This window comes from Myotis lucifugus, unplaced genomic scaffold (genome assembly GCF_000147115.1).
Source record: "Myotis lucifugus unplaced genomic scaffold, Myoluc2.0 scaffold_102, whole genome shotgun sequence".
NCBI lineage: Eukaryota > Metazoa > Chordata > Mammalia > Chiroptera > Vespertilionidae > Myotis > Myotis lucifugus.
The window spans coordinates 2923819-2947347 of NW_005871150.1; the positions used below are offsets into that span (position 1 = coordinate 2923819).

Sequence of the window (23529 nt, forward strand, 5' to 3'; positions counted from 1 at the left end):
ATATCTGAGAAGTGACTCAAGTCCCCACAAAGCACCCATGTCTCTGAGACTGTCGCTCATAAACACAAATCCGTTGAGGCAAATGTGTTATATTGTGATATTCTTTTCTATCTGAGGCTGCTCATCCAAGAAACTAACATAAAGGTGTTGATTTTCCTGATTTCCAAGTTCAGTTAAGTCAGTCTCCTTTGCTTGCCTCTGTAGATGATTGCCTAATTAGACATGTGCCTAAAATCCCAAATAACACCTGCCATGATTGCATCACAGAATGCGTGGCTGAGCTGTTCAAAGACCTGCTTTCAAGGAGGTGACATTACTACTGTTTCTACACCAAGCGCAGAGCACTGCCAAGTCATCTTTGACCCAAGGTGTTTGCTTTTCACATTTATGGCTGAGTCATCAGCTAAAGTTCCTACCAGATGGTAGGTGTTTGCATTTCTACATAGAGAAACTAGATTTTACAGAATTACCTGGGGTACTTCATCATTATGGTGTCTTGCTGGCACCTTTATGAAAACTTCGGTGGGTGCATTTTCTGTAAAAAGCTGCTATACATTAAGATGATAATCATAATTGTTTCAAATCTACAGGCAGAATGACAGGGATCCTAAAAAGAGAGGGGAAGAAGTATCATTGTCGGTTAAGGCATTGAGGGTGGCATTCTGGCCAGCCAGCCTAGTGAACAAGACACAATGAATGAATGATTGATCCTTTCGTTTGAAGGTCCTTTGAAAATGCGCTATAATTGCAAACATAATCAACAATTCTCAGCAAGATGCTGGGTCTTTTGTACCCATTGTTCACCTATCAACAGTCTTTCAGAGAGATGTTAGGTGCTACCCTGCTTTTCTGTTAATTACCAGTAGCAAAGCATTCTCATAGAATGAGCCCAGGTGATGTGCCACAGAGGTCTGGCTCAGGCAGAATAAGGAAGTGAAAGTAAAGGCAGTGAATTATTGTTTCTGACCACGACCATGTTCATTTTAGATAGATTTTATTAGAAACATCAAAGCAGTGTTTTGTGTGATATAATTCTTCTGTTAATACCGATTAATGAACAATTTGAAGAATTTATTTTCTGATGTGTACAATAATGCTTGGCTATATCATTGAGAAAGGATTAGGAAGTCATGACCATGTTGCTATGAAGAAATGGCATGTTTTGGAAACCTGGAAGTTAAAGCAAATAACCTGAGTAATTAATCTGCTTCAGAATTTAAATGGCCTCCCTTAGCATGACACCCTGGCCAGAACCACCCGGTCCCCTCCCCGGTTGTGTCCTCCAGCAAAGAAGAATCCTGTCACATTGGATTATAAAAATTTAAAATTTTGAACAATGAAATACATTTGTTGATTTTTTCCCCCTTCAATTAAATCTTTATTGTTCAGATTATTACATTTGTTCCTCTTTTTCCCCCCATAACTCCCCTCCTTCCAGTTCCCACCCCACCCTCCGCCCTCACTCCCCACCCACTGTCCTCATCCATAGGTGCATGATTTTTGTCCAGTCTCTTCCCGCATCTCCCACACCCCTTCCCCCCTAAGAATAGTCAGTCCATTCCCTTTCTATGTCCCTGATTCTATTATAATCAACAGTTCATTTTGTTCCTCAGATTATTTATTCACTTGATTCTTAGATTCATTTGTTGATAGATGCATGTTTGTTGTTCATAATTTGTATCTTTACCTTTTTCTTCTTCTTCCTCTTCTTAAAGGATACCTTTCAGCATTTCATATAATACTGGTTTGGTGGTGATGAACTCCTTTAGCTTTTCCTTATCTGTGAAGCTCTTTATCTGACCTTCAATTCTGAATGATAGCTTTGCTGGATAAAGTAATCTTGGTTATAGGTTCTTGGCATTCATCACTTTGAATATTTCTTGCCACTCCCTTCTGGCCTGCAAAGTTTCTGTTGAGAAATCAGCTGACAGTCATATGGGTATTCCCTTGTAGGTAACTGAGTTTCTTTCTCTTGTTGCTTTTAAGATTCTCTCTTTGTCTTTTGCTCTTGGCATTTTAATTATGATGTGTCTTGGTGTGGTCCTCTTTGGATTCCTTTTGTTTGGGGTTCTCTGCGCTTCCTGGACCTGTAAGTCTATTTCTTTCATCAGGTGGGGGAAGTTTTCTGTCATTATTTCTTCAAATAGGTTTTCAATATCTTGCTCTCTCTAATCTTCTGGCACCCCTATAATTCTGATGTTGGTACGTTTGAAGCTGTCCCAGAGGCTCCTTACACTATCTTCGTATTTTCGGGTTCTTTTTTCATTTTGCTTTTCCGGTTGGGTGTTTTTTGCTTCTTTGCATTTCAAATCTTTGATTTGATTCTTGCGCTCCTCTGGTCTGCTGTTGGGAGTCTGTATAATATTCTTTTTTTTTTATTTTTTTATTTTTTTATTTTATTTTATTTTTACAGAGAGGAAGGGAGAGAGATAGAGAGTTAGAAACATCGATGAGAGAGAAACATCGATCAGCCGCCTCCTGCACATCTCCTACTGGGGATGTGCCCGCAACCCAGGTACATGCCCTTGACCGGAATCGAACCCGGGACCCTTGAGTCCGCAGGCCGACGCTCTATCCACTGAGCCAAACCGGTCTCGGCTGTATAATATTCTTTATTTCAGTCCGTGCATGCTTAATTTCTAGTTGGTTCTTTATCACAGCATCGAGGGTCTCATTAGATTTCTTGTAGATCTCAATAAGTTTATCAGCGGCTTCTAGACAGTTCTTGAGAGACCTTAAAAGTGTGGTTCTGAACTCAATATCCTCCCTTGATAGTTTTGTCCTGTTTCTTTGTCTCCGCATTTTTTACGCTTTCTTGGTGCACCCCCTAGTGGTCTTTGTGCGCAGTCTTGTTGTAGTTAAGCCTTGATTGTTGTAGTTAATACTAGAGGGATTTGACCTCTAGGCCAACTGGCTGTGAGAATCAGCTGTGTCTGCAGTGGGAAAAGTTCTGTCCTCTGGAGAGGTGCTAATCTAGCTTTTGCCTGAGGCTATCCGGCAAATGGCTCTGGGCAGGGCTTGGGCGGGGCGGGGCGGGTCGCATGGGATCAACAGGGCGGGCGGAGGGAGCAGTTATGGCTGCTCTCAGTCCCGTTTCCAGAGGCTCTGCTTCTCAGAACCCCAGCAACCGCTGCAAACCTCGGAGAGAAAGCTGCCCTGGCGTTCTGACCGATGCCAGACAATCCCGCTTCTCCCATTTGAGTCTGAGTCCCTAGAGACTCGCCCGGATCTGGAGCTCAGAGACTGAGACTCCCTCCCGATTGAAAACGACAACCACGCCCTCAGCCACCAGCCCGCTCCACGCGCACCTCCGTACCTTTGTATTTTCCACACTGCGCCTCCTCTGAGCCTCGGTATGCTGTTCTCTTTCCTTCTAGTTGAAGGATCTCTCCTCAGCCAGCCTTCCTGTGGTTCTGGGTGATGTCCGTTCCGTCTTTTAGTTGTATTTTTGAAGTGGTTGTTCGAGGCAGCAAATTTCGGTGTTTACCTATGCCGCCATCTTGGTTTCCCAATACATTTGTTGATTGAACAAATATTTACTATGCACCACAAGGGAGCAGGGCAGTCTCTGGAGTTGGGCTCTCTAAGTTCATATTGTCTCTGCCACTGACCCACATCCTGGCCTCTCTCTCTCCCTTCATGGTTCCTGTCTCAAATAATGGGACATTGTGAGGCTCACATTAATTAACATCTGTTTGGCAGCTGGAACAGGGGGAACAGAGCCCGGCATAGGGTCAGCTCTCAGTATATGTTTGTTTTTATTATATGTGGAGCCAGGTTACACTGAACAACCCGGAAAAAGATCTAGAAGGAAATGAGAGCTACATTTATGTCCAAGTTTATTCCTTTTTGTACTAATTGAAAGTTTTCAACAAGTGTGTCTTATTTGTTTTCAATGGTAAACACAATAAAAGAAAACAAAACAGATCAAAGCCTCAAAAGCCTCAAGCAAAGTTTCTTGATATGTGATGGAGGGCTGTGGATTCTACCAAGCGTACAAAAACAGGAAGAACTTGACCCTGATGGAGAAGCTGCTTTAGATGACAGGATTGCTAATAGACCATGACTGCCCCTCCTGGGTGTGGTAGCAGACGCGGTGCAGTGGAACAAACAGAGACCAGACCCAGGAGGCTTTCCAGGTGCCCTCAGCTGCAAGTGACAGAGAGAGCCCGCACTAACAGCATTTGAGATACTTACGTAGCTCCCAGCAGGAGGCCCACAAGAAGCTGGTTTGGGATTGGTGCTGGGACTTACCAATGTCATCAAAGACTCAAGACCTTTCTTTTTTGTTTGCTCACTGTCAGGATGTTATGCCTTTTCCTGGTGGTCCCAGGATGGTACCCTGAGCCCCAACCATCTTCTACTCAAATAACTACCTTTAAGGCAAGAAGGTACACCTCACTCTGTCACTTTCCCTCTCATGAAGGAACAAAATACTTTCCAGAAGTTTCTCATTTGCCAAAACTAGATTTAAAGTCCTTCCCTAAGCTAATCATCAGCCAAGGGGAAATAAGCATTGTCATGCTTTTTAATCATAGTGCACCCCTAGTGCTTGAGCAAGGGCCTACTATCCCTGAACATGTTGCCATCGGAACAAAATCAGGGCCCCATCAATCAAGAAAGGAGAGATGGGCATGTTTGTTGGATAAAGGAGATAGCTACAAGCAAAAGTTTGACTATCTTCCATCATTAAGTTAAAACGGCAGCTACCAGTTAACAGCTCACCTTGTGCACTACAGATGTAACTTGTGCATTGAGCATTTTAAGTGCTATCATTGAAGAGGCAGTAATAGGCCTTCTCAAACTCAACCTCTTCATATTCCCAGATGACATATCACAGTCAATGTCAATATCATACCCCATAGTATTTTGGTAGTTTTCACCTTTACATTTGAGTCAGACTGCATAGGTTCAAATCATGACTTTAGTAAGTGGCAGAGATGTGACATTGGGCAAGTTAAGTAACCATATGCTTCAGTTTCCTAATCTGCAAAATGAGGCAATAATAGTAGCCTATGTGGTTGTGAAGATTTAAAGAATTACTACATTAAAAAGACTTAAAACGTTTGCCTGACACATAGTAAATGCTCTATTAGGTGCTAATAATAATAATAATAACCATGACTGAAAACCTGGCAAATATTAATGAAGACTCTTCTCGATGCTTTTCCATCCTTTGATTAAACAGCATGCAATTTGCTTTATGGTGTGTCTTTCCATGGCTAGGGAAACCATGTCACAGCGGAGAGATCAATGGTTTTATAGCCAAGCCAACTTGGATTTGAATTTTGAACATTCTTTACACAAGTCACTTGGCTTCTGTGGGCCTCCCAATTATAAATATTCTTTTCTTATGAAATCATTATGAGTATTAAATGCTATAATGCATAAAGTAAGTAGTAGGTAATAAATGGTTGCTGAAAAAGTTTATGAGCAGATCTGTTAAAATAATGGAGGTACATTGGTGAAGAGATTACGGTTAATTCAAAAGTCCACTAAATATGAGTCTAGTTAAATGTTTCTCAAAGGGACATCTACAGATCCTCTCTAGCAGAGTCATCTGGGATGATTCTCAATGCAGAATTTTGAGTCAAACTTCGTGATTCAGAATTTCTGATGGCGATGCCCAGGATCTGCATTTTAGCAAGCTACCCAGGTGAGTGGTCAGCTTGCTAAAGTTTTAGACCTGCTTGTCTAGTTCTTAATATGCCTGGGTCCCTGTCAGCCCAGCATCTGCTTATTTGCCCAACAGGAGTATGCCCGACTTTGTATTAAAGGGTTGTGGAATATTGACGACTCCTCCTACCCTACCCTCCACCCACGTTTGACAACAATGGTGCTCCCTGTGACCTCGGTTCAGAGTACTTTAAATTTTCCTAGTCTGCAGTTTTCTCTTGAGAAACTCCATTAGGGGGTAAGCAGCATATTCCTGCCTTCCTAAGCCTGTTCCCATCTCTTTGCTTTGAGTCCTCTCCCCATACCTTGTCCAATGCATCTCTTTCATCTAACTGTTTCTGAGTTATATCCCTTTATAACAAACCAGTAATCTAGTAAGAAAAATGTTTCTCTGAGTTCTGTGAGCTGTTTTAGCAAATTAATCAAACCCAAGGAGGGGTCGTTCAGAGGCACAGGTGATAACCTGGACTTGTGACTGGCATCTGAAGCAGGGCATTGGGGGGCAGTCTTGTAGGACTGAGCCCTTAACTGCACATTGTGTTTTGGATACTGTTTATCTCTGACTCCATTCTGAGTCCTCATGATCTGAGCTTCTTAAATATAGGGAGTTCCATCATATTCATCTTGGTATCCTCAATATCTGGAAGAATGACTGGGACATAGTAATTTTTCAAACAACAGATTGAACAAAATATGTTGGATTGATGAAAATTTTTTCATGTATTTAGGACCCTGACCATTATCTGGTCCTTGAACTTTCATTAAATAAAACTTAACAGGTTGACTAAATGCCATAGTAATAACATATTATTCAACACAATCATATTCCGAGAAGGCCACATCTTTCAGTAAATGGAGGGAACCGCCACTCACAGCTGGACCATGTTTTTCTCTTTCTGGCCATAGACAATGTCACAGGATACCAACCTCAGACAAAGCATGACCACTTCATAATTCGTCTGAGTACAAACACTAATAAGGTCACTGTGCCACACTCAAAATGCCATGAACTCTCCTCTCTTGGATAAGTGACTACTATTTCTAGTACGTTCTTTCTTGTTCCAGTCTCCCCTCCTTATAGATAAGATTTATTGAGATTCCCAATCATAAAGTTTCCCCCTTTCTGACAATATCAAATCTAGAGTGAACCTTAGGCCCTCCCCCAAGCCACCCAAGGAAAACTCAAACCTATGTAATAAGCTCTTTCAAGTATTTTCTTACTGGGATACCCCATGGTGTGTGTCCTCCTTCACTGCAAATGAGTAATAAACCCAACTTGTTCCACAGCAGGCATGTTTCTGCACTGTTAAGGCATCCTTGTTTAAAAAAAAACGTTGGTTTCTTAGGAAGCCATTTGTTTCCAGAATTTCTGAAAGAGGATTTATTTTAAAAAATAAAATGGATGGAAGCTTGCAGAAGTGTTTCAAGAAACCAACTGAGCGATGTCTATTTTAATTCTCAAATAGCTTAGGATTTAATTAGCAAATACCATAGTGGATCTTGTAGTGAACTGCCAAGATCTCCCATTCAGGATCTTGGCACCTGCTCTTCCAGTGTGTTAGCTCCTGATGGCTCTCAACTGAACCCCTTCCTTGGAATTGCTTTTGGGTAAAGCTTTTTGCTCAAGGTCATGCTTCCTCACTGGGATTGCCTACACCCAGTGACTGCTTAATGTGAAGGTACAGTGGTCCAGCCACTTTGCCTAGATTTGTGTCAATTCTGTAGGGCCATTCTGGTTCTAGAGCTCCCTGTGGGGTCTGCTAAGGCCTCAGGTGCAATTGCAGTTACATCACACTTCATCACTCTCTCTTCTCAACCCAGCTTATTTCTTTCCCTTTCAATCAGAGCCCCCTCCCCAAACCTGCTGCATGTAAATTTCCATCCCTGAGTCTTTTCCATCCCTGAGTCTGTTTCCTGGGGGAATATATTTAACATAAAAGGGAACTAAAAATCCAAAACTGGCTGCCCATAAATTCTCGCACAGAACTGGAAAAGTTCCATCATTGAAAAGTCCCGTGACTCTTGCCCAGTGTACACAGTGGGTTGTTTGCTGAATTGGTGGGGAGAAGAGTCCCATAACAGAACTAGTTTCTCCCTTGGACAGGAAGATGGGTCAAGGCTAGAGAGCTGCAAGAGCTAAGAATGGCTAACATATCAGTTTACCTAGTGTAATTAGTAACTAATGATCAATTGATGGTTTTGTTATTTTAATACAAATTTATAATTTTATGGAAAAAAATAAGTGTTTGAAATCCCCTTCTGTTATGTGAGAAAAAGCCTGTCTGTATGGACTATGAAGCTGTAAGTCACACTTGTCTATTCAACTAGTTGTCACATAAATTTAAGTCATCGGTCCAAGGAGGGAATTTTATTGTAATTTCTGGTTTTGCTAATTGAAACCCATGAATTACAATGTCAAAATACCGGACTCCTTAAGTCTAAATTCCTCTGTCATGCTCTCTGCAACATGGCTCCAGCATCCCTAGTATCTCCCAACACCAAGTTCACATTTCCCTCCCTACCTTTCACCTCACTGTTCATTCTGCCATTGTCATCCTCACTCATCAAATCCTACCCAACTTTGAAAAGTCTGATCCTCTTCCATGAAGTTGTCCTTGTCTGGGTCCATCTTTAGTAATCCCTTCCTACCCTAATTCCTGTTGCCCTGGTTTCTACAATGTATCTCATTATTGTTTAGCATAGGGTTAGGCACATGTAGCTGCTCCATAAATACTATTAATATCCTTATCCTATATAATAAAAGCCTAATATGCTAAGTGTCTGACCGTTCGTTCGACTGTTCCACCAGTTGCTATGATGTACACTGACTATCAGGGGGCAGATGCTCCAACTGGTAGGTTAGCTTGCTGCTGGGGTCCAGCCGATCGGGACTGGGCAAGATGGGCCAGCCATGCCCAGAGCCCTCCCAAGGTCCCTCCTTGGCCCCAATCATGCATCGGTGGGATCCCTCAGCTTTGTCTGCACCCTCTCGCAATCTGGGATCCCTCGGGGGATGTCGGAGAGCTGGTTTCGGCCCAATCCCCGCAGGCCAGGTTGAGGGACCCCACTGGTGCATGAATCCGTGCACCGGGCCTCTAGTTAATATACAATTGACATACCATAAATTTCACCTGTTTTAAGTATATGAGTCAACAACTTTTAGTAAACTTACATAGTTGTGCAATCATGACCACAATCCAATTTTAGAACATTTTTATTGCCCCCCGAAAGATTTCTTGTGCCTACCTGCAGTTATTCCCCATTCTCAACCCTAGGCCCAGACAACAACTCCTCTACTTTCTGTCTCTTTAGATTGCAAGAAATGTCTTTTTAAGCTCCTGATTTGGAGCCTCTTCACATTTTCTAATGGTCACCATCACTTACAATTGAGTCCCTTTGACAATAATCTAAGATAGACATTTCAATAATTAGACATCGTCAAATAAATGGCACCAAATCCCCCTTCCTCACTAATAAATCGATCCTATCTACTACTTATTACAATCTAAAAGATGTCATTAGTAGTTAAAACCTAAATAAACACCTAGATTTATTTTAAATGCAAGGTTGTTGATTCAGCTGTGTTTGGGTTTGAAAGTGAAAATCAGGAAGAAGGAGTTGGAGTGAACAGATAACATAATGGCATCTCAGCGCATCCAAACAAGTCAATTCACTGGTGGAAATTAATAGGTCAGACCAGCATCCTTTTCTACACGCCTTGTGTGAACGCAAGGGAGAAGGACTTCTCCTGAGGACAATTAGAAAAGACAGCCTTGGGAAGTTGCTTCCTGTTTAGGTCAAACACAAGTCAAGGCTCATAGCTTTGATTAGTTTTACTTATATTCAGTTCAACAGGTCATCCCTTATGTATCCTGACCTCTTACATATTAAGCAATTTTTAAAAGGTTACACTTGAACTCAATTTAAATTGTGGCCATTTGATTGTCTACCTCATAAGCAAATACAGAAGAGAATAAGAGCAAAATTACTTCCTGCCCTGTTTTTCATGAATTGATGACATATTAATTCATAATAATAATTTACTTATAATTATTTTAATGAGGTTGAGAACATTGAAACATGACAATGTGCATCAAGAGAAAAAATAGTTGTGGTTTTTATTTTATGATGCCAAAACAAATGTTAACAAAAACGTTATAAAACAAATGTCTCACATGTGCGTGACCTGTGTAATGAGGAAGTAGAAAGAAGTCCTCCACATGTTCACGTTGTTGGAAGACAGCAGACTCTCAGAATCATGGTTCAGTGGATATGACTTTTTTTCAGGATTATGTGAATTTCATCCTGAAAACACTAAACTAGTTAAATCACAGTTCCAAAATGGGACATTTTAATGCTCCCTAAGTTCAATAAACATGTACTTTAACTCTCTTTTACATTTAAATACCAGAACTAAAAAGGTTTTAAAAAGCTATTCATTACAGTATGAGTTTCTTCAAAAAACTAAAAATGGAACTCCCATTTGACCCAGTGATCCCACTTCTAGGACTATATCCTAAGAAACTGGGAACACTGATCAGAAAGGATACATGCACCCCTATGTTCATAGCAGCACAATTTACAATAGCTAAGATTTGGAATCAGCCTAAGTGCCTATCAGCAGATGAGTGTATTTAAAAAATGTGGTACATCTACACAATGGAATACTATGCTGCTGTAAAAAAGGAAGGAACTCCTACCATTTGCAACAGCATGGATGGACCTGGAGAGCATTATGCTAAGTGAAATAAACCAGTCAGAGAAAGACAAATATCACATGATCTCACTCATTTGTAGAATATAATGAACAACATAAACTGATGAAGAAAAACAGATCCAGAGACAGAGAAGCATCGATCCGATGGTTAAACCTCAGAGGGAAGGTAGGGTAGGGTGGGGGTAAGAGGGAGAGATCAACCAAAGGACTTGTATGCATGAATATAAGCAAAAACAATCGACACAGACAAGGGGGGGCGGGGGGTGAGGGCATGAGCTGGAGGGGGGGATATGGACACATATGTAATACCTTAATCAATAAAGAAAGAAAAAAAAGCTATTCATGTCTATTTCCAATAATTAGAATTTTTATGTAAAACAAAATAGTCATAAGGACTAATTTATACCTAGCAAATTATTTTGTGGTACAATAATATAATCTATATGAAGGTATTAAACCATGATCATCATCACTAAATACATGAGAATATTTATGATTTTGTTTATCATCATATTTTCAAGATCATGAATCATGAATCAGTGGGACCAAGTGATTTGGCCAGGGCTACCTCCAGAGTCTGTGAGCAAGGGAGGACAATATCTTGTTTCCACAAAGCCAATCTACTAATTAACCTTCAAGAAGTAAGCCTTTCTGCAATTATTCTAAGTAAGATAATTATTTCTTCTAACATATTCTATGGCAGGATTTCAAATATTAAGAAAATGTAAGTATTAAATCATTTGTTTCATTAAGTAATCAAAATTATTAACAAATGTTTTCTGCCCTAGAGTCTGCATATTAAAATGGTATTTAAAATTTAACAAAATCAACACTGGGATAGGCACTACTAAAATACAAGCTTTTCAACTGGCAAAATACTGTAATTAAACTTTTAAAAAATATGGGTATATATTTTATTGTTTATAATTGAAATACCATTGTGCCCATTAAAACAATTATTTTTTATTCTGGGTACATAAAAAACCCAAATATAACTATTACAAACCCTCACATAACTCTTACCTTACTTAAATGAGGAATATTTTTAAACTTTCTTAAGTTTTCATTGGCCTCAGTAACCAATTATGTATATTCATTAATAGGGAATATTCCTATATGTTTCTTTTGGGTCAAATTAAGTCAATTGGTTATAAAAAGTCTGAAATAAGGAGATATATTTCCATAGAAGAGAGATAACTGTGATCTAATACTCTCACCTATAAAATATAAACAAACAGATTTACACTGTTTCCAAGTAAAACTTAAATTTACCATGAAACTTTTTTTAAATTAGGAAAGTTATTCCTTTGTTTAATTTTTAAATAAATCTAATGTACTGAATTTCTGGACCCAAGTGCTACTTGCAACGTGTGATGAAAGGCATTTTTCCGTTCTTTCTGAACTGGCCAGTTCAAGATGCAGTGAGATTTAAACATTCCTCTTCGCAAGCAGAGTGCATGGTTCAGTTTATAATCTGGAATCTCCTCAAGAAAGATCAAGATAATGGAATCTAGGTTTTGTTCAATAGCTTTTTGAACTGCTTGGTGCACCTTGAATCTAAGTAAAAACAAACAAACAAAACCACAAGAAATTGAATTAAGTTATATATAAATATACAGTTTTTAATAGTCAAAAGCTCTAAAATCTAAAATTCCCCTTAGAATTTTCTTTGATATCTCACTAAAAATCAGGTTATATTTTTTCTTAATTTTATTTTTTAAACTAGAGGCCCAATGCATGAAGATTCATGCAAGAATGGGCCTTCCTTCACCTGGCTGCCAGCACCACCTTTGCTCTGGCCAGAGCTGCCTTTCTGCCTTCCCACACCTCCCAGAGGCCCGGAGCAGCACGATGCAAGCATCCCGCCCCACCCCGCCCCTGGCCGCTCGGTGCCTGTATATGCAAATTAACCCACCATCTTTGTTGGGTTAATTTGCATACTCACACCTGATTGGCTGGTGGGCATCACGAAGGTACGGTCAATTTGCATCTTTCTCTTTTATTAGTGTAGATTCTTTGAGTTGTGAGTAAAATGTTGGTAATATTGAAAAGCTCAATGTAAAAACAGCTATATACTTCAAATGTCACAGTGTTCGCCTACCTTTTGCATAATGGATCTTTTAATAGATGCTGTGTTACAACAAAAATGGTTTTTCTGCTCCTTTTGATGCTATTAACAATTGCTTCAAGTTCAAGGACACCTGCCTGGAAGTCCCTTTCTTCCAGACAAAATCTGAGAGTTTGATCTTGTTCTTCCATTGGAGAGAAGTTCTCCCAGACCCAGTCCCTATCTTCATAGGCATGAATTATATACGCCGCATAGTCAAACTGCTCTGGCTGTCTATCCATTTCTTTGAAACCAAGAGCTCGATGCACTAAAACATTCCAGTAGAAGGATATCCTCCAGCCTTCAAAATGGATGAACAGTACAATAAAAATAAAACTCAATAATATACTGGTATTTATCATGAAAAGGAGTTTGAAGGGGGCACTGTCTTTGCAGGGTGATATATCAAAAAGCATCACCGGAAAACCATGATATTGAGGCGGGGTATTGCAGAGGTAATGGCTTGATAGTTCAGAGATATTGGTATGGGTAGCATTGAGCCAGGTAACAAACCAGGCAATACTTTCACACGTGCAATCAAATGGATTAAAGCGCATATCTAAATTACTCAGGTTCCTGAAAGCTGGCCCAAAAACATCCTTCTCAACTGATGTGATGAGATTCTTCTGAAGGTTCAACGACTTTAGAGATGCCTGATTGTCAAAGATGGATGGTGGAAGTATGTTTAAATTATTCAACCCTAAATTGATGCTCTTTAACTGAAGCAAGTCCTTGAAGACCTCTGCTGGGATCTCATCAAAGCCGTTAGACTCTAAATTAAGGATGTGGAGGTGAGAAAGACCCTTTAGAAAATTAACAGGACCACCAGGATTTGCTTGTTTCCAGAGCCGGGCTAAGTTGTTATGCTGCAAATCCAGAATTTCCAGTCTGTCCAGACCCTCCAACAGTTCATCATTGATGTTGGCTATGTTGTTGTTGCTTAGATCGAGGATGGTCATATTGGCAAGAGGGCGAAAAGGTGAAGGGGAGCTATCCAGGTTTTTAAGGGCCACCCTTCGGAGCATCAGTTGCTGAAGGCTTGGAACCAGGGCAAAAGAGCTGCTAGTCAGTTGCAGGTATTTGTTGTAGGAAAGGTAGATTTCAACAATGTTTTCTAGACCTCTCCATTCCTGGCCCGTGAGTTCCTGCCCAATGTCATTAATGCCGAGGTCAAGCACCTTTAGGTGGCCCAACCAAGAAAAAGCACCCATCTCTATTTTTGAGATTTTATTTTTTGTTAGGTTGAGCATTAGTAAAGGAGAATGAGCAAGTGATACAAATGTTTTATTTGTTAAAGTTTGCAAACTGGTGAAGGAGTTGGATAGACTTAAATATCGCAGCTGTGTGAGTCCCGTGAACATATTGCTTTTTATGCCTGGAAAGTTGTTATCGTCCATGTTAAGATGCTCCAAACATGTTAGCCACTGAAAGGCAAAATCATCAATCTTGGGAAGCAAAGCAAGGGAATTGCTTTGTTTAGTAAAAGAGCGTCTCAAATTCAGGTATCTCACGTTGAAAAGCCCATAGAAGGAGCGAGAAGACAAATGTACTATGTTATTATACTCCAGGAAGAGATATTCTAGATGTGGAAGCCACGCAAAGGAATCATTGCCGATCGCATTTAAGCCATTATAGGAAAGATCAAGCACGGTGAGGTTCGTCTGCTTTAGTCCAGCGAAAGTCGTGTTGCTTGTTCTGTACAGCTGGGTGCCGCTCAGGGAGAGAGTCTGAATGCTTGTGTTTGACAATTCCTGACAAAGGTTCTCGGTGAGACTGGGGCCCAGTTGGGCATTGTTCAGAGAGAGACCAAATAATTTTCCAATTGCATGGAAACACCCTGGAGAAAACTAAGGGTGGAGGGAAAAAAAGAGGTGAATAACCAAGACACAGTAGAGTTTGTATGACCCTTGCAACACGATCTGTTAAACACAATGCGTTACTCCAGCCCCCTCTTCTTTTCATCACCTTCTCTGGGTTTTCTCTCCATCCCTCTAATGCACAGCTCCTTACTCTGCACCTTGCTCCAACACTCCTCTCTGCCCCTCCCCTGGCCACAGGGTAACTTCTACTCAGCATCCATGGCTCAGCTTAGATGTCACTCCTGCTGGGGTCCTTACATGCCCGACATGTGCTACATTGTCTAGCACACAGTTCTATGAAGTAATGTTTATTACACTAACTTTATAACTGGAGAACTGGAGTAGAGAGAACTTGAATAATTTGCCTGATTGCACAATTAATAAGAGAGAAAGCCCAGAGAGGAAGGCAACTAAATTAGCTCTAAAGCCCGTGCTCTTAAGCATCATGCTATGTTAATTCTTTCAGAGATTTTGTAAGATAGATGGTATTTCCACTTTACATGTGAGGACCCAGAGAGGCAAAGCTCTCCAAAGTCAAAATACTGGTCTATAATGGAAGGAGGATTTTAAGCCACTTCTGTTTGACAGCAGAGGCCTAGCTCCTAATTGCTACCCAACTCCCTTTCTTGTGAGGGTGACATCAATGACGAAGAAGTCAGTGTAAAGGATTTCGCAAATCTATAGAGATTTTTGGATTCCTATCCATGTGACACAATTACGGACTGCCCACATTTAAAGACAGAACACGAAATAATTTATCTCACTTCTTACCTCTTTAATTTGATTTGAAGACAACTCTAATTTTTTTAAAGAAGAATTGCCAAGGAAATCAAGTTCTTCACGTTTTAGTACATGAATTTTATTACTTGATAATAAAAGCTCTTGGAGATTTTCCAGTTGGAGTTGAGTTCCTAATTTAGTAGATGATAAGCCATTGTGAGATAAATCTAATTTGATTAAATTCTGAGAGGAAAAAAATAAGTAGATGTTAGAATCTTGCCATCAAAAATAGTTCTTCTAAATCAGGGGTGGGGAACCTTTTTTCTGCCAAGTGCCATTTGGATATTTATAATATCATTCATATGCTATACAAAACCATCAACTTAAACATTAGCCTGCATATTTGATCAAACACCTAATTAACTCATTCCTAATGCCTTGGTAGGGCCAGACCAAATGATTTTACGGGCCTTATATGGTCTGCAGGCCGATGTTTCCCACCCCTACTCTAAATGTATGTGAACCTTAGGAAGAACTCAACAGCAAAATGTCATTTCTCTATTATTCTATAGAAAACTGACAATAGGAGTAATAAAAATCTTTGTTGAGATTAAAAATATTATTGTTGTAAGGATTTAGTTTCTTACATCAAGAATCACTTTATTTCTCTTACTGAAATAAGAAAGGCTTAAGCTTACTCATTCATGACATAAAGAATAGTCATAATGTGCATGTATTTACATATCTCTATATGTAAAAGCCTAAGCAACCAGCTGACCGTTCAACCGACCAGTAGCTATGACACGCACTGACCACCAGGGGGCAGACACTCAATGCAGGAGTGGAAAACACAGGCATGGAAACATGGAACAAACTGATGAATCTCAGAGGAAAGGGGGGAGAGAAGAAGGTGGGAAGAGATTAACCAAAGATCTTATATGCATCCTAGAGGATTCATACACCAGTGGGGTCCCTCGGCCTGGCCTGCATCCTCTCGCAATCCAGGATCCCTTGGGGAATATCAGATAGCCAGTTTCGGCCAAATCTCAGCAGGCTAGGCCGAGGGACCCCACCGGTGCACAAATCCGTGCACCGAGCCTCTAGTTTATTTATAATAAACATGTATTTCTGATCTAAGGAATATTCATGTAGCTTTTCAAACATATAGTGTCATACATCAGCCTTGAAACTAAATAACAGGAAAAGAGAAATGTTTTCTTAAAAACTATGAGGCCCTGCTGGTGTTGTTCAGTGGTTGAGCGTCAACCCATGAATCAAAAGGTCATGGTTTGATTCTCAGTCAGGGCACATTCCTGGGCTTGGTGCCCATTGTGCGGCATGCAAGAGGCAGCCAATTGATGATTCTCTCTCATCATTGATGTTTCTATTTCTCTCTCCCTCTCCCTTTCTTTCTGAAATCAATAAAATATATTTTAAAAAAGAACTATGAGTAGAGCTTTGTCAACCATGAAATCCTAAGAAGATTTTTATATTGAGCAAGATTGATAGCTATGTAAACTTTGCATCATGTCTAGTAGAGAATGTTCATTTTTGTTTGTTTTGTCAGGGTTGTGGGGTGTTTTTTCACCCTATGCTGTTTTTGAACATGTATGCTACAAACTCAAGTAAAAGATAAGGAAACATTGGTATATATATACCAATCTTATGTCTATTACAGAGAATAACACTTTTATTTATTTTTAAAAAATAATGTTAAAATTTCCCCCAATGATTACTCCAACCAGATATTGAGGTCTTTGTATCCAAAGATATATTTTCCACCTCAAAATCTAAGAAGGCCCCAAAAGAAATTTCAAATAGCTTCCAAGCAAATCATTTTATAAAAGTTTCTAAGCATATTTAAATATATATATGTATTCTTGGCATCTGAGGTCAAGAAATGACCAGGTGTTTATAAGTCCATAAAAAGAAGAAAACAAATAGTTTTGAAAATGGCTTTGGCTTAGGAAAAGCACTTAATAACTGTCTCAAATTTAGAGATATTAAATACAGGGTGGGGCAAAAGTAGGTTTACAGTTGTGAGTACATGAGTTTATTTTTTAATTATTTATTAATTGTATTATTTTTCATATGAGCAACTATCAACCTACGTTAGCTCTACCTTGTACATTTTTCACAGACTTAAAATTCAAGTGAAGTACTAAAAGGAAAACTGTAAGTAGTCATTGGAAGGCAATATTGTGAGATTTCTAAAATCAAGAATAGATAACTTTAAGTTGAACAACTTATCATGTATCACTGTGTTCACCTTATTTAAGTCAGAATTTGCACTCGACATTTTTCTCATTATTTCAGGTACAAAATCAGCAGCCTTGAAAGGTTATTTGCTGTGTCCTCATGGGATGTTCTGATTCATTTCTGATCTCTACCTCTTGTATCTAAGAAAGTTCTATTTCTAATGGGAAGAAGCAAGAGATGCAGAAATCTTTAAAATTAAGATTGAAACTGATTTAAGCCCTGGCGGGTTTGGCTCAGTGGATAGAGTGTCAGCCTGCAGACTGAAGGGTCCTGGGTTTGATTCCAGTCAAGATCACATACCCGCGTTACGAGCTCGATCCCCAGTAGGGGGCGTGCAGGAGGCAACCGATCAATGATTCTCTTTCATCATTGATGTTTCTATCTCTCTCTCCTCTTCCTTCCTCTCTGAAATCAATAAAAAAATTTTTTTTTAAAGAAAGAAACTGATTTAAAATGATATTTTCTCTTTAGAAAACATTTCCCATGATAATGGCAATATTTGTGTGTGGTTCCCCTCAGCCCCCCAATTTGGGTAGATTAAATTTCTCCTTCTTCACCCAGATACCTAGATATTAAGTAGAAGAATCACTACATGACTTGAAATCTTAACATTAGATAATATACTTTTCATTTATTATATGGAAATAAACATTTTCATCTTACCTTCAGGTCTTTAAAGGGATTATTTTGAATTTTATGGATTAAGTTGTACCTAAGATGGAGTTCAGTCAAATTCCGGCAGAAGATAAAGGTTTTGTCAGAAAGTTGAGATAGCTCATTGTGTTGGAGGTTCAAAATTTCCAACAAGGGAAGTTTTTGGCACAATTCTGACTCCAGTTTTGAAATGGAGTTAAATCCTGCATCCAAGATAGTAAGTTGACTGTATCTTGTAAAATTGGCAGGTGGTAATTTTCTGAGTTGATTATGGGTTAGATTTAGCACTGTTATGTTTGCTGGGAGGTCATCGGGTATCTGAGTCAACTTCAGATGACTGCAGTCAGCGACTTCATGCCAAACAGCACATCTGTTGGCAGAAGACGTACACTGTATCCAAAAGGGCAACAGTCCCAAAAAGCAGGAGATATGACACAGCAGACTCCAGTTCATGATTCCGCCCTATAAAAAAACATTAAAAAGCAATAAATTACATTATTGCAGGGTGGTGGCGGGGCCTATGTTCCACTTGGGGGAAGCGAGGGTTGCTTTGTGGGCGCCAGATCCGCGGTGCCATTTCTCTGTGCACGTCATGGCAGCTCCTGTGTTGAGTGTCTGCCCTCTGGTGGCCAGTGAGCATCATAGTGACCAGTCAGATGGTCAGACACTTAGAATATTAGCCATGTATGTATAATTCAAACAGCACAGAAAATACAAAACGGATAATACAAACTCCCTCTTCACCCTTCACTTCCACTCCCATGGCAATGACCTAAAGTAACCTCTTGACAGTGTCTATTTTTAATTCTCATGGTCACCTTCACAAACCTAAATAATATGCATATGCTACTATTTCTTCATTTACTGACTACGTATTTTCTTCCCACTCTAAAGATAAGGAACTTAATTATTCTGTGTCATCATTGTTGTCACAATTTTTCTTTAGTTATTTTTAATTTAATTTAGTCTCTTGTTACAATTTTAATTTTAAAGACTATACTTAGAATTCTACTTATTGATCAACCAACTTTACACAGAAAAATCTCTCGACTCTTCACCATGTGATACAGGAAATATGCACCCCTGTATTTTCTACACACTCCTTCCTTCCTTGCATTTCCTAAAACTGCCAGCTATAATAGATATACAATGTTAGCATTTATCCTAAGACTATGATAAGTCAGATATACTTGGTCTAGATCAATTCATAAAATCTAAAGTCAATAGATAGCATTTACAATTTTATGATTATATAAATGACCATTCACTGCAGAATCAGTAAGACTTGAAGAAACACTGTCATTAAGAGAACAAACCCCGGAAATACACCCTCTGAGTTCTGATCCTGGATCCTCTACTATACAGCCTGGAGCAAGTGAATTCATTTCTCAGGCCTTAGTTTTCTCATTTTGTAAGTAGAGATAATTAGAGTCAAAGGTTGTTACAAAGGTTAAAAGAAATAAGTCTTTTGGTATCTGGAACAAAGCAGGATTTACTACTATTATTAATCAGTATAATAATCCATGTTGTATAAAGTGGTAATTATAACTATTTCCTATTTTGTAAACTTTTTACTTTATAAAGGAGAATCTATGCAAAACAAAATATATCACCCAACAACCACAGCTCACCATTAAATCGGAAGGAAATAGTAGTGGGAGCCATGCATGTAAAATACTTGATATTCACGGAAATGCATGAAGCCCCTCTAACTCCACCCTGGGTTAGGTGGAGAGCTTCATTCAGGACCAACGTGGCACTGTCTTCGCAGGCTGGGAAGCAGCCAGCATCCTCCCTGAACAACCACATCACTTAAGGAGGCCTCATTCCTTTCAAAGTGCTGTTTTTCCATTTCATTTTAAAGAATGAAAAGAAAGTCTCAGGTTAGAAGGCATCCATGGGACATCTTACCCTACTAGTTGGTTTAAAGAGTGAAATTAATAAATTTAATCACTTGTAATACAACATTCACAAAATCCGAGGCCTTTAAAAAATTCTTTTTGTTTGTTTCTTTTCATTAGTGGAGACCTTTACTTTCCCTCTTCCAGGGCACATGTCCGGGGCTCACCAATGCAGCAGGTGGGCTGGTGACCCTCAGAGTAAGAGATCTCTCCTCTTCGGGAGACGCCCAGACCCTTACCAGTGGGGTTTCCGAACCCGTTTGACACCCCACCTATTGGCATTTTCCTGGTGAGCAATGACACTTAACAGTTTCTTTTCTGTGCTTACTGTCCATTTGTATGTCTTCCCTATGTTCAAATATTTCGCTCATGTATTAATCAGGTTGTTTCTTTTTTTATTATTGTTTTATAGTTAATATTGTGTTATAGATTGTTTAATAACTAAAACCTTACTCTTTTAATTATTGTAGCTTTACAGTAAGTCTTGAAGTCAGAAGTGTAAATTTTCCCATTTTGTAACTCTTTTACTAGATCGCTTATTGCATGCAATGGTTTATGGGAATTATCTGAAATAATTTTATTTTTAATTTATTTAATTATCCCTCCTTATGAAGAAGTAAGTGGTAATAGGAGAGGACATGGTTGTTTTTATTTTATGCTGTGTAACCCAGAAAAATGATTAGAACGTAGCTGGTATTGAATAAATATATGTTGAATGAATAGCTTTCCATGGGCAGTTAAAAATCAGCTCAAGAAAACCACTCTTTTTTTCTATGTATGGTTACAAACTTGTTTTGGTGGAATTTGTACCCAATGTAGTATTTTCTGGTATGACTGTTTACCTAGTTTACCATTTCACATGTTTTTAAAAAATCAAATGTATCCTCAAGGTATGGGGATGAATCAATAATAATATTTTAATAGATTTTTTGTATACAATCTAAAAGTCATGTCACAAGAAGAATTCCAGATAAGTTTGAATGTAAAATCCTTTTAGGTGATTATTCTAGGAAAACAGAACTTGTCTGAGTATTTTAAATTATTCTTTTTAAAATTAATGGTTTTATTTTTATTCTACTCTAGTTCTCAGAAAAACAGAAGAAATCAGCTTCTATAAATTAACATTCCCATCTAATGGCCTTTACAATGCTGGCACTGAGTATTTTTAAAGCTATACACAATTTTATGTACCCAGGCTCTGAGGACATGGGGCCTGGCCGTTTGGAGAGCGGGTTCAGGGAGCACAGGGTTCCATCTCTGTCCAAGCCAGCGCCACACTGCACAGTGCTGAGGACATGGAGTCCGGAGCCAGGCTGCTTCGATTTCCCACCAGCTACAGTTTGGCTTGTACTGTTTGGTGTGTAAACTTTACATTTCTCTGTCCCCCTAAATTTAGACACATAACACTGTATGCAGACACATGCCAACACAAAGCCATACTGCAAAGTTGGGAAGCAGCTTCCTGAAACTGCTAGCCAAGGCCGACTCCATCTCCCTGTGACCTGACCCACATCTGCCCAAGCTAATCTCTGATCCTCTTACACATCCGAATGGCTTTCCACTTCTCAGCTCCATGCTTCCTCCTGTATTAGGCCAAAGAAAGCCATTTTCTCACCCCTGGGAACAGTGGAAGAGTTCCTCCTTGTCAAGCCCATTGTCATACAGTGCCAGCTCATCTCCCCCTGAAGGCTGAGAGAGGGAGACAAGCTCTTTTAAGCTCACAGGATTTTGTATCTTTAAGACGAAGTTGTGATTTTTTGTGAAGGCTATTGCCAAATGATTTCAGTAGCTACCCTAATGTGCCTGCCAGCTACATTACAAAGGAAAGAAACATTTTTTTTCATTTGCTGCATAAAATGTTTTATCCTGTTCATTAGGCTTGTTGCTATTATTTGTCCTGAGTTATGATACAGTTCTTCCCATACCGACATCATCTGCCTGTTCTTTCATGCTCCTAGAGTGATTCTGACTAGATTTCAAGCACCAGAGCAAAGAATCCTAAAACCATCGTGCACCTAGCTTCACCCAACGAGCGATCCTAGCCCCACAGGAAGGTGAAATCTCTACCTTTGTGTACTCTGAGGACAGCTGACCGTCCCTGTTGTCGTCAGTCCAAATCCAGCCGTGTGTTCATCGGGACAGGTGGCAAATTTGCTGCAATCTCGAAAGTGAAACTGAAGTTAAAAAAAAAAAAAAAAAGACCAGTTATAGTTGGTGCATTCCAAGAAAGGCAAAGGAAACAAACACAATCACAGCAAGAGGCACAGAAAATAGCTCCTTAAGAATGTCTTCTGTCTTCTTCTTCAGGGGCAGTCCCCTGGGTTTCCTTAAAAGGGGCACAGATTTAGCAACAGAAAGACAGTGGGACTTCGCCCCTCAGTGTGGGCAGGGCCAGTACTAAAAAGTTAATGAATATCTAACTGAGAGGGAATTCCTCTGTTATTAACCTGAGGCTGATGCAAAACTGTCAGAACTGAACAGTGTGTAGTCAGAGGGACAGGAAAAAAAACCCCACTCTGTTCCTAATCAAAGCTAATTACTTCCATTTCTCTAATCTCACTTTCTCTTCCTGGCGACACTGTAAGAGAAGTAAGTGCAGAAACTCACCCTTTCCCAGCAGAGAGGGAGCCGCCTTTCCCAGGCAGAACCTGCGGGGAGCACCCAGGTGCCCGGAGAAAGTTCAGATTCACTGTCCAATCTTCCATTTGCTTTACTGACTCCAACTGGTTAAAGGAATGTGCTTGTCCAGAAATGAGCACATTTTTTATCGTTAGGATATAATATTACAACTACATAGCTATTATAGCAAAACATGGCAATTGGCAGAGACTGTAGAGATCGCCTCATCCAACTCCTTAGTCTGAGAAAGGAGGAAAATGAAACCTACTGGTGAGAGATTTGCCTAAGGACACACCACACGTTGCCACAATGCCTTATACAAACAAGTAAAGTAATAAAACAACCTGAGGCGGTTGAAACAGGTCACTAGCTCCACAGGGTTGCAGAATTAAGAGCAAGAAGTAAACGTGTGTCAGTGTGTACACTGCCCACTCCTGGGCCCCAGATGTAGCTATTGGTTATTTAAAAGGGTCGATATTGTTCACAGGTTTAATGCAGAGGGACTCATAGGGCTTTTTGAAATAAACCTTTATTAAAAGGAACAAGGCGATTGGAACAACCAATCCAGTGTTAGCAGAAAGCCAAGGTCAGACTATATTTTTTCATCATTAAAACTTCTCCCGGGTTTATAATGTGATGAATATATTGTGGACGTAGATAGATAGTTACATTTACAGCAGAGCATTAGATAAACAGTGACCTGTGCTCATGGGTCTCCCTTCTCAGCCACCGTTCAGAAAGGACATTGTCTGGCTCGGTGGCTGAAATTCTAGAGGGCATTTCTTTTCTCTTTTTGAACTCTTTCCCTAACATGAAGGTGCAGTTCCTCTTGCCAGTGCCAGTTCCATTTCTGCTCCTTAAGCTTCATAGGGTTTAAATTAAACTCAACCAAACCATAAACTCAGCAAGAACATGAATGAAAGAGGAAATAGCGCGATGCCCTGTCTACTACTCTCACTCATGTCTACTGACCGAGACTGAACTTGAACTTCCCCTCTGAGAAAGAAACCAACATTT

At 39.7% G+C, this 23529-nt stretch overlaps 1 protein-coding gene across 2 annotated transcripts; it reads right to left on the reverse strand.

The window, feature by feature from the left end:
• Window positions 1-11117: 11117 nt before the first annotated feature.
• TLR3 (toll like receptor 3) lies at window positions 11118-22739 on the reverse strand. 2 transcript variants are annotated; one of them, XM_014459086.2, is made up of 6 exons: window positions 22501-22739; window positions 21961-22067; window positions 18002-18454; window positions 15131-15322; window positions 12495-14347; window positions 11118-11950 (listed from the first exon to the last, which is right to left on the reverse strand). In XM_014459086.2, the coding sequence occupies exons 3-6, from the start codon at window positions 18443-18445 to the stop codon at window positions 11722-11724; spliced, it is 2718 nt and encodes a 905-aa protein (XP_014314572.1). In that variant the 5' UTR covers window positions 18446-18454; window positions 21961-22067; window positions 22501-22739; the 3' UTR covers window positions 11118-11721. The 2 variants fall into 2 exon arrangements, with proteins under 2 accessions (XP_014314572.1, XP_023612945.1); XM_023757177.1 differs by lacking the exon at window positions 15131-15322 and having other exon boundaries at window positions 11335-11950; window positions 22501-22738.
• Window positions 22740-23529: the final 790 nt, after the last annotated feature.

What these genes read in the sequence shown, in the direction of transcription:
- TLR3 (XM_014459086.2), bottom strand. Translation starts at nt 18,445, where the DNA reads ATGAACTGGAGTCTGCTGTGTCATATCTCCTGCTTTTTGGGACTGTTG. An exon ending in ATCCCTTTAAAGACCTGAAG is followed by an intron (nt 15,323 to 18,001) that starts GTAAGATGAAAA and finishes TTTTCCTCTCAG; the next exon opens with AATTTAATCAAATTAGATTT. An exon ending in AAAGATCCATTATGCAAAAG is followed by an intron (nt 11,951 to 12,494) that starts GTAGGCGAACAC and finishes GTTTTTACTTAG; the next exon opens with ATTCAAGGTGCACCAAGCAG.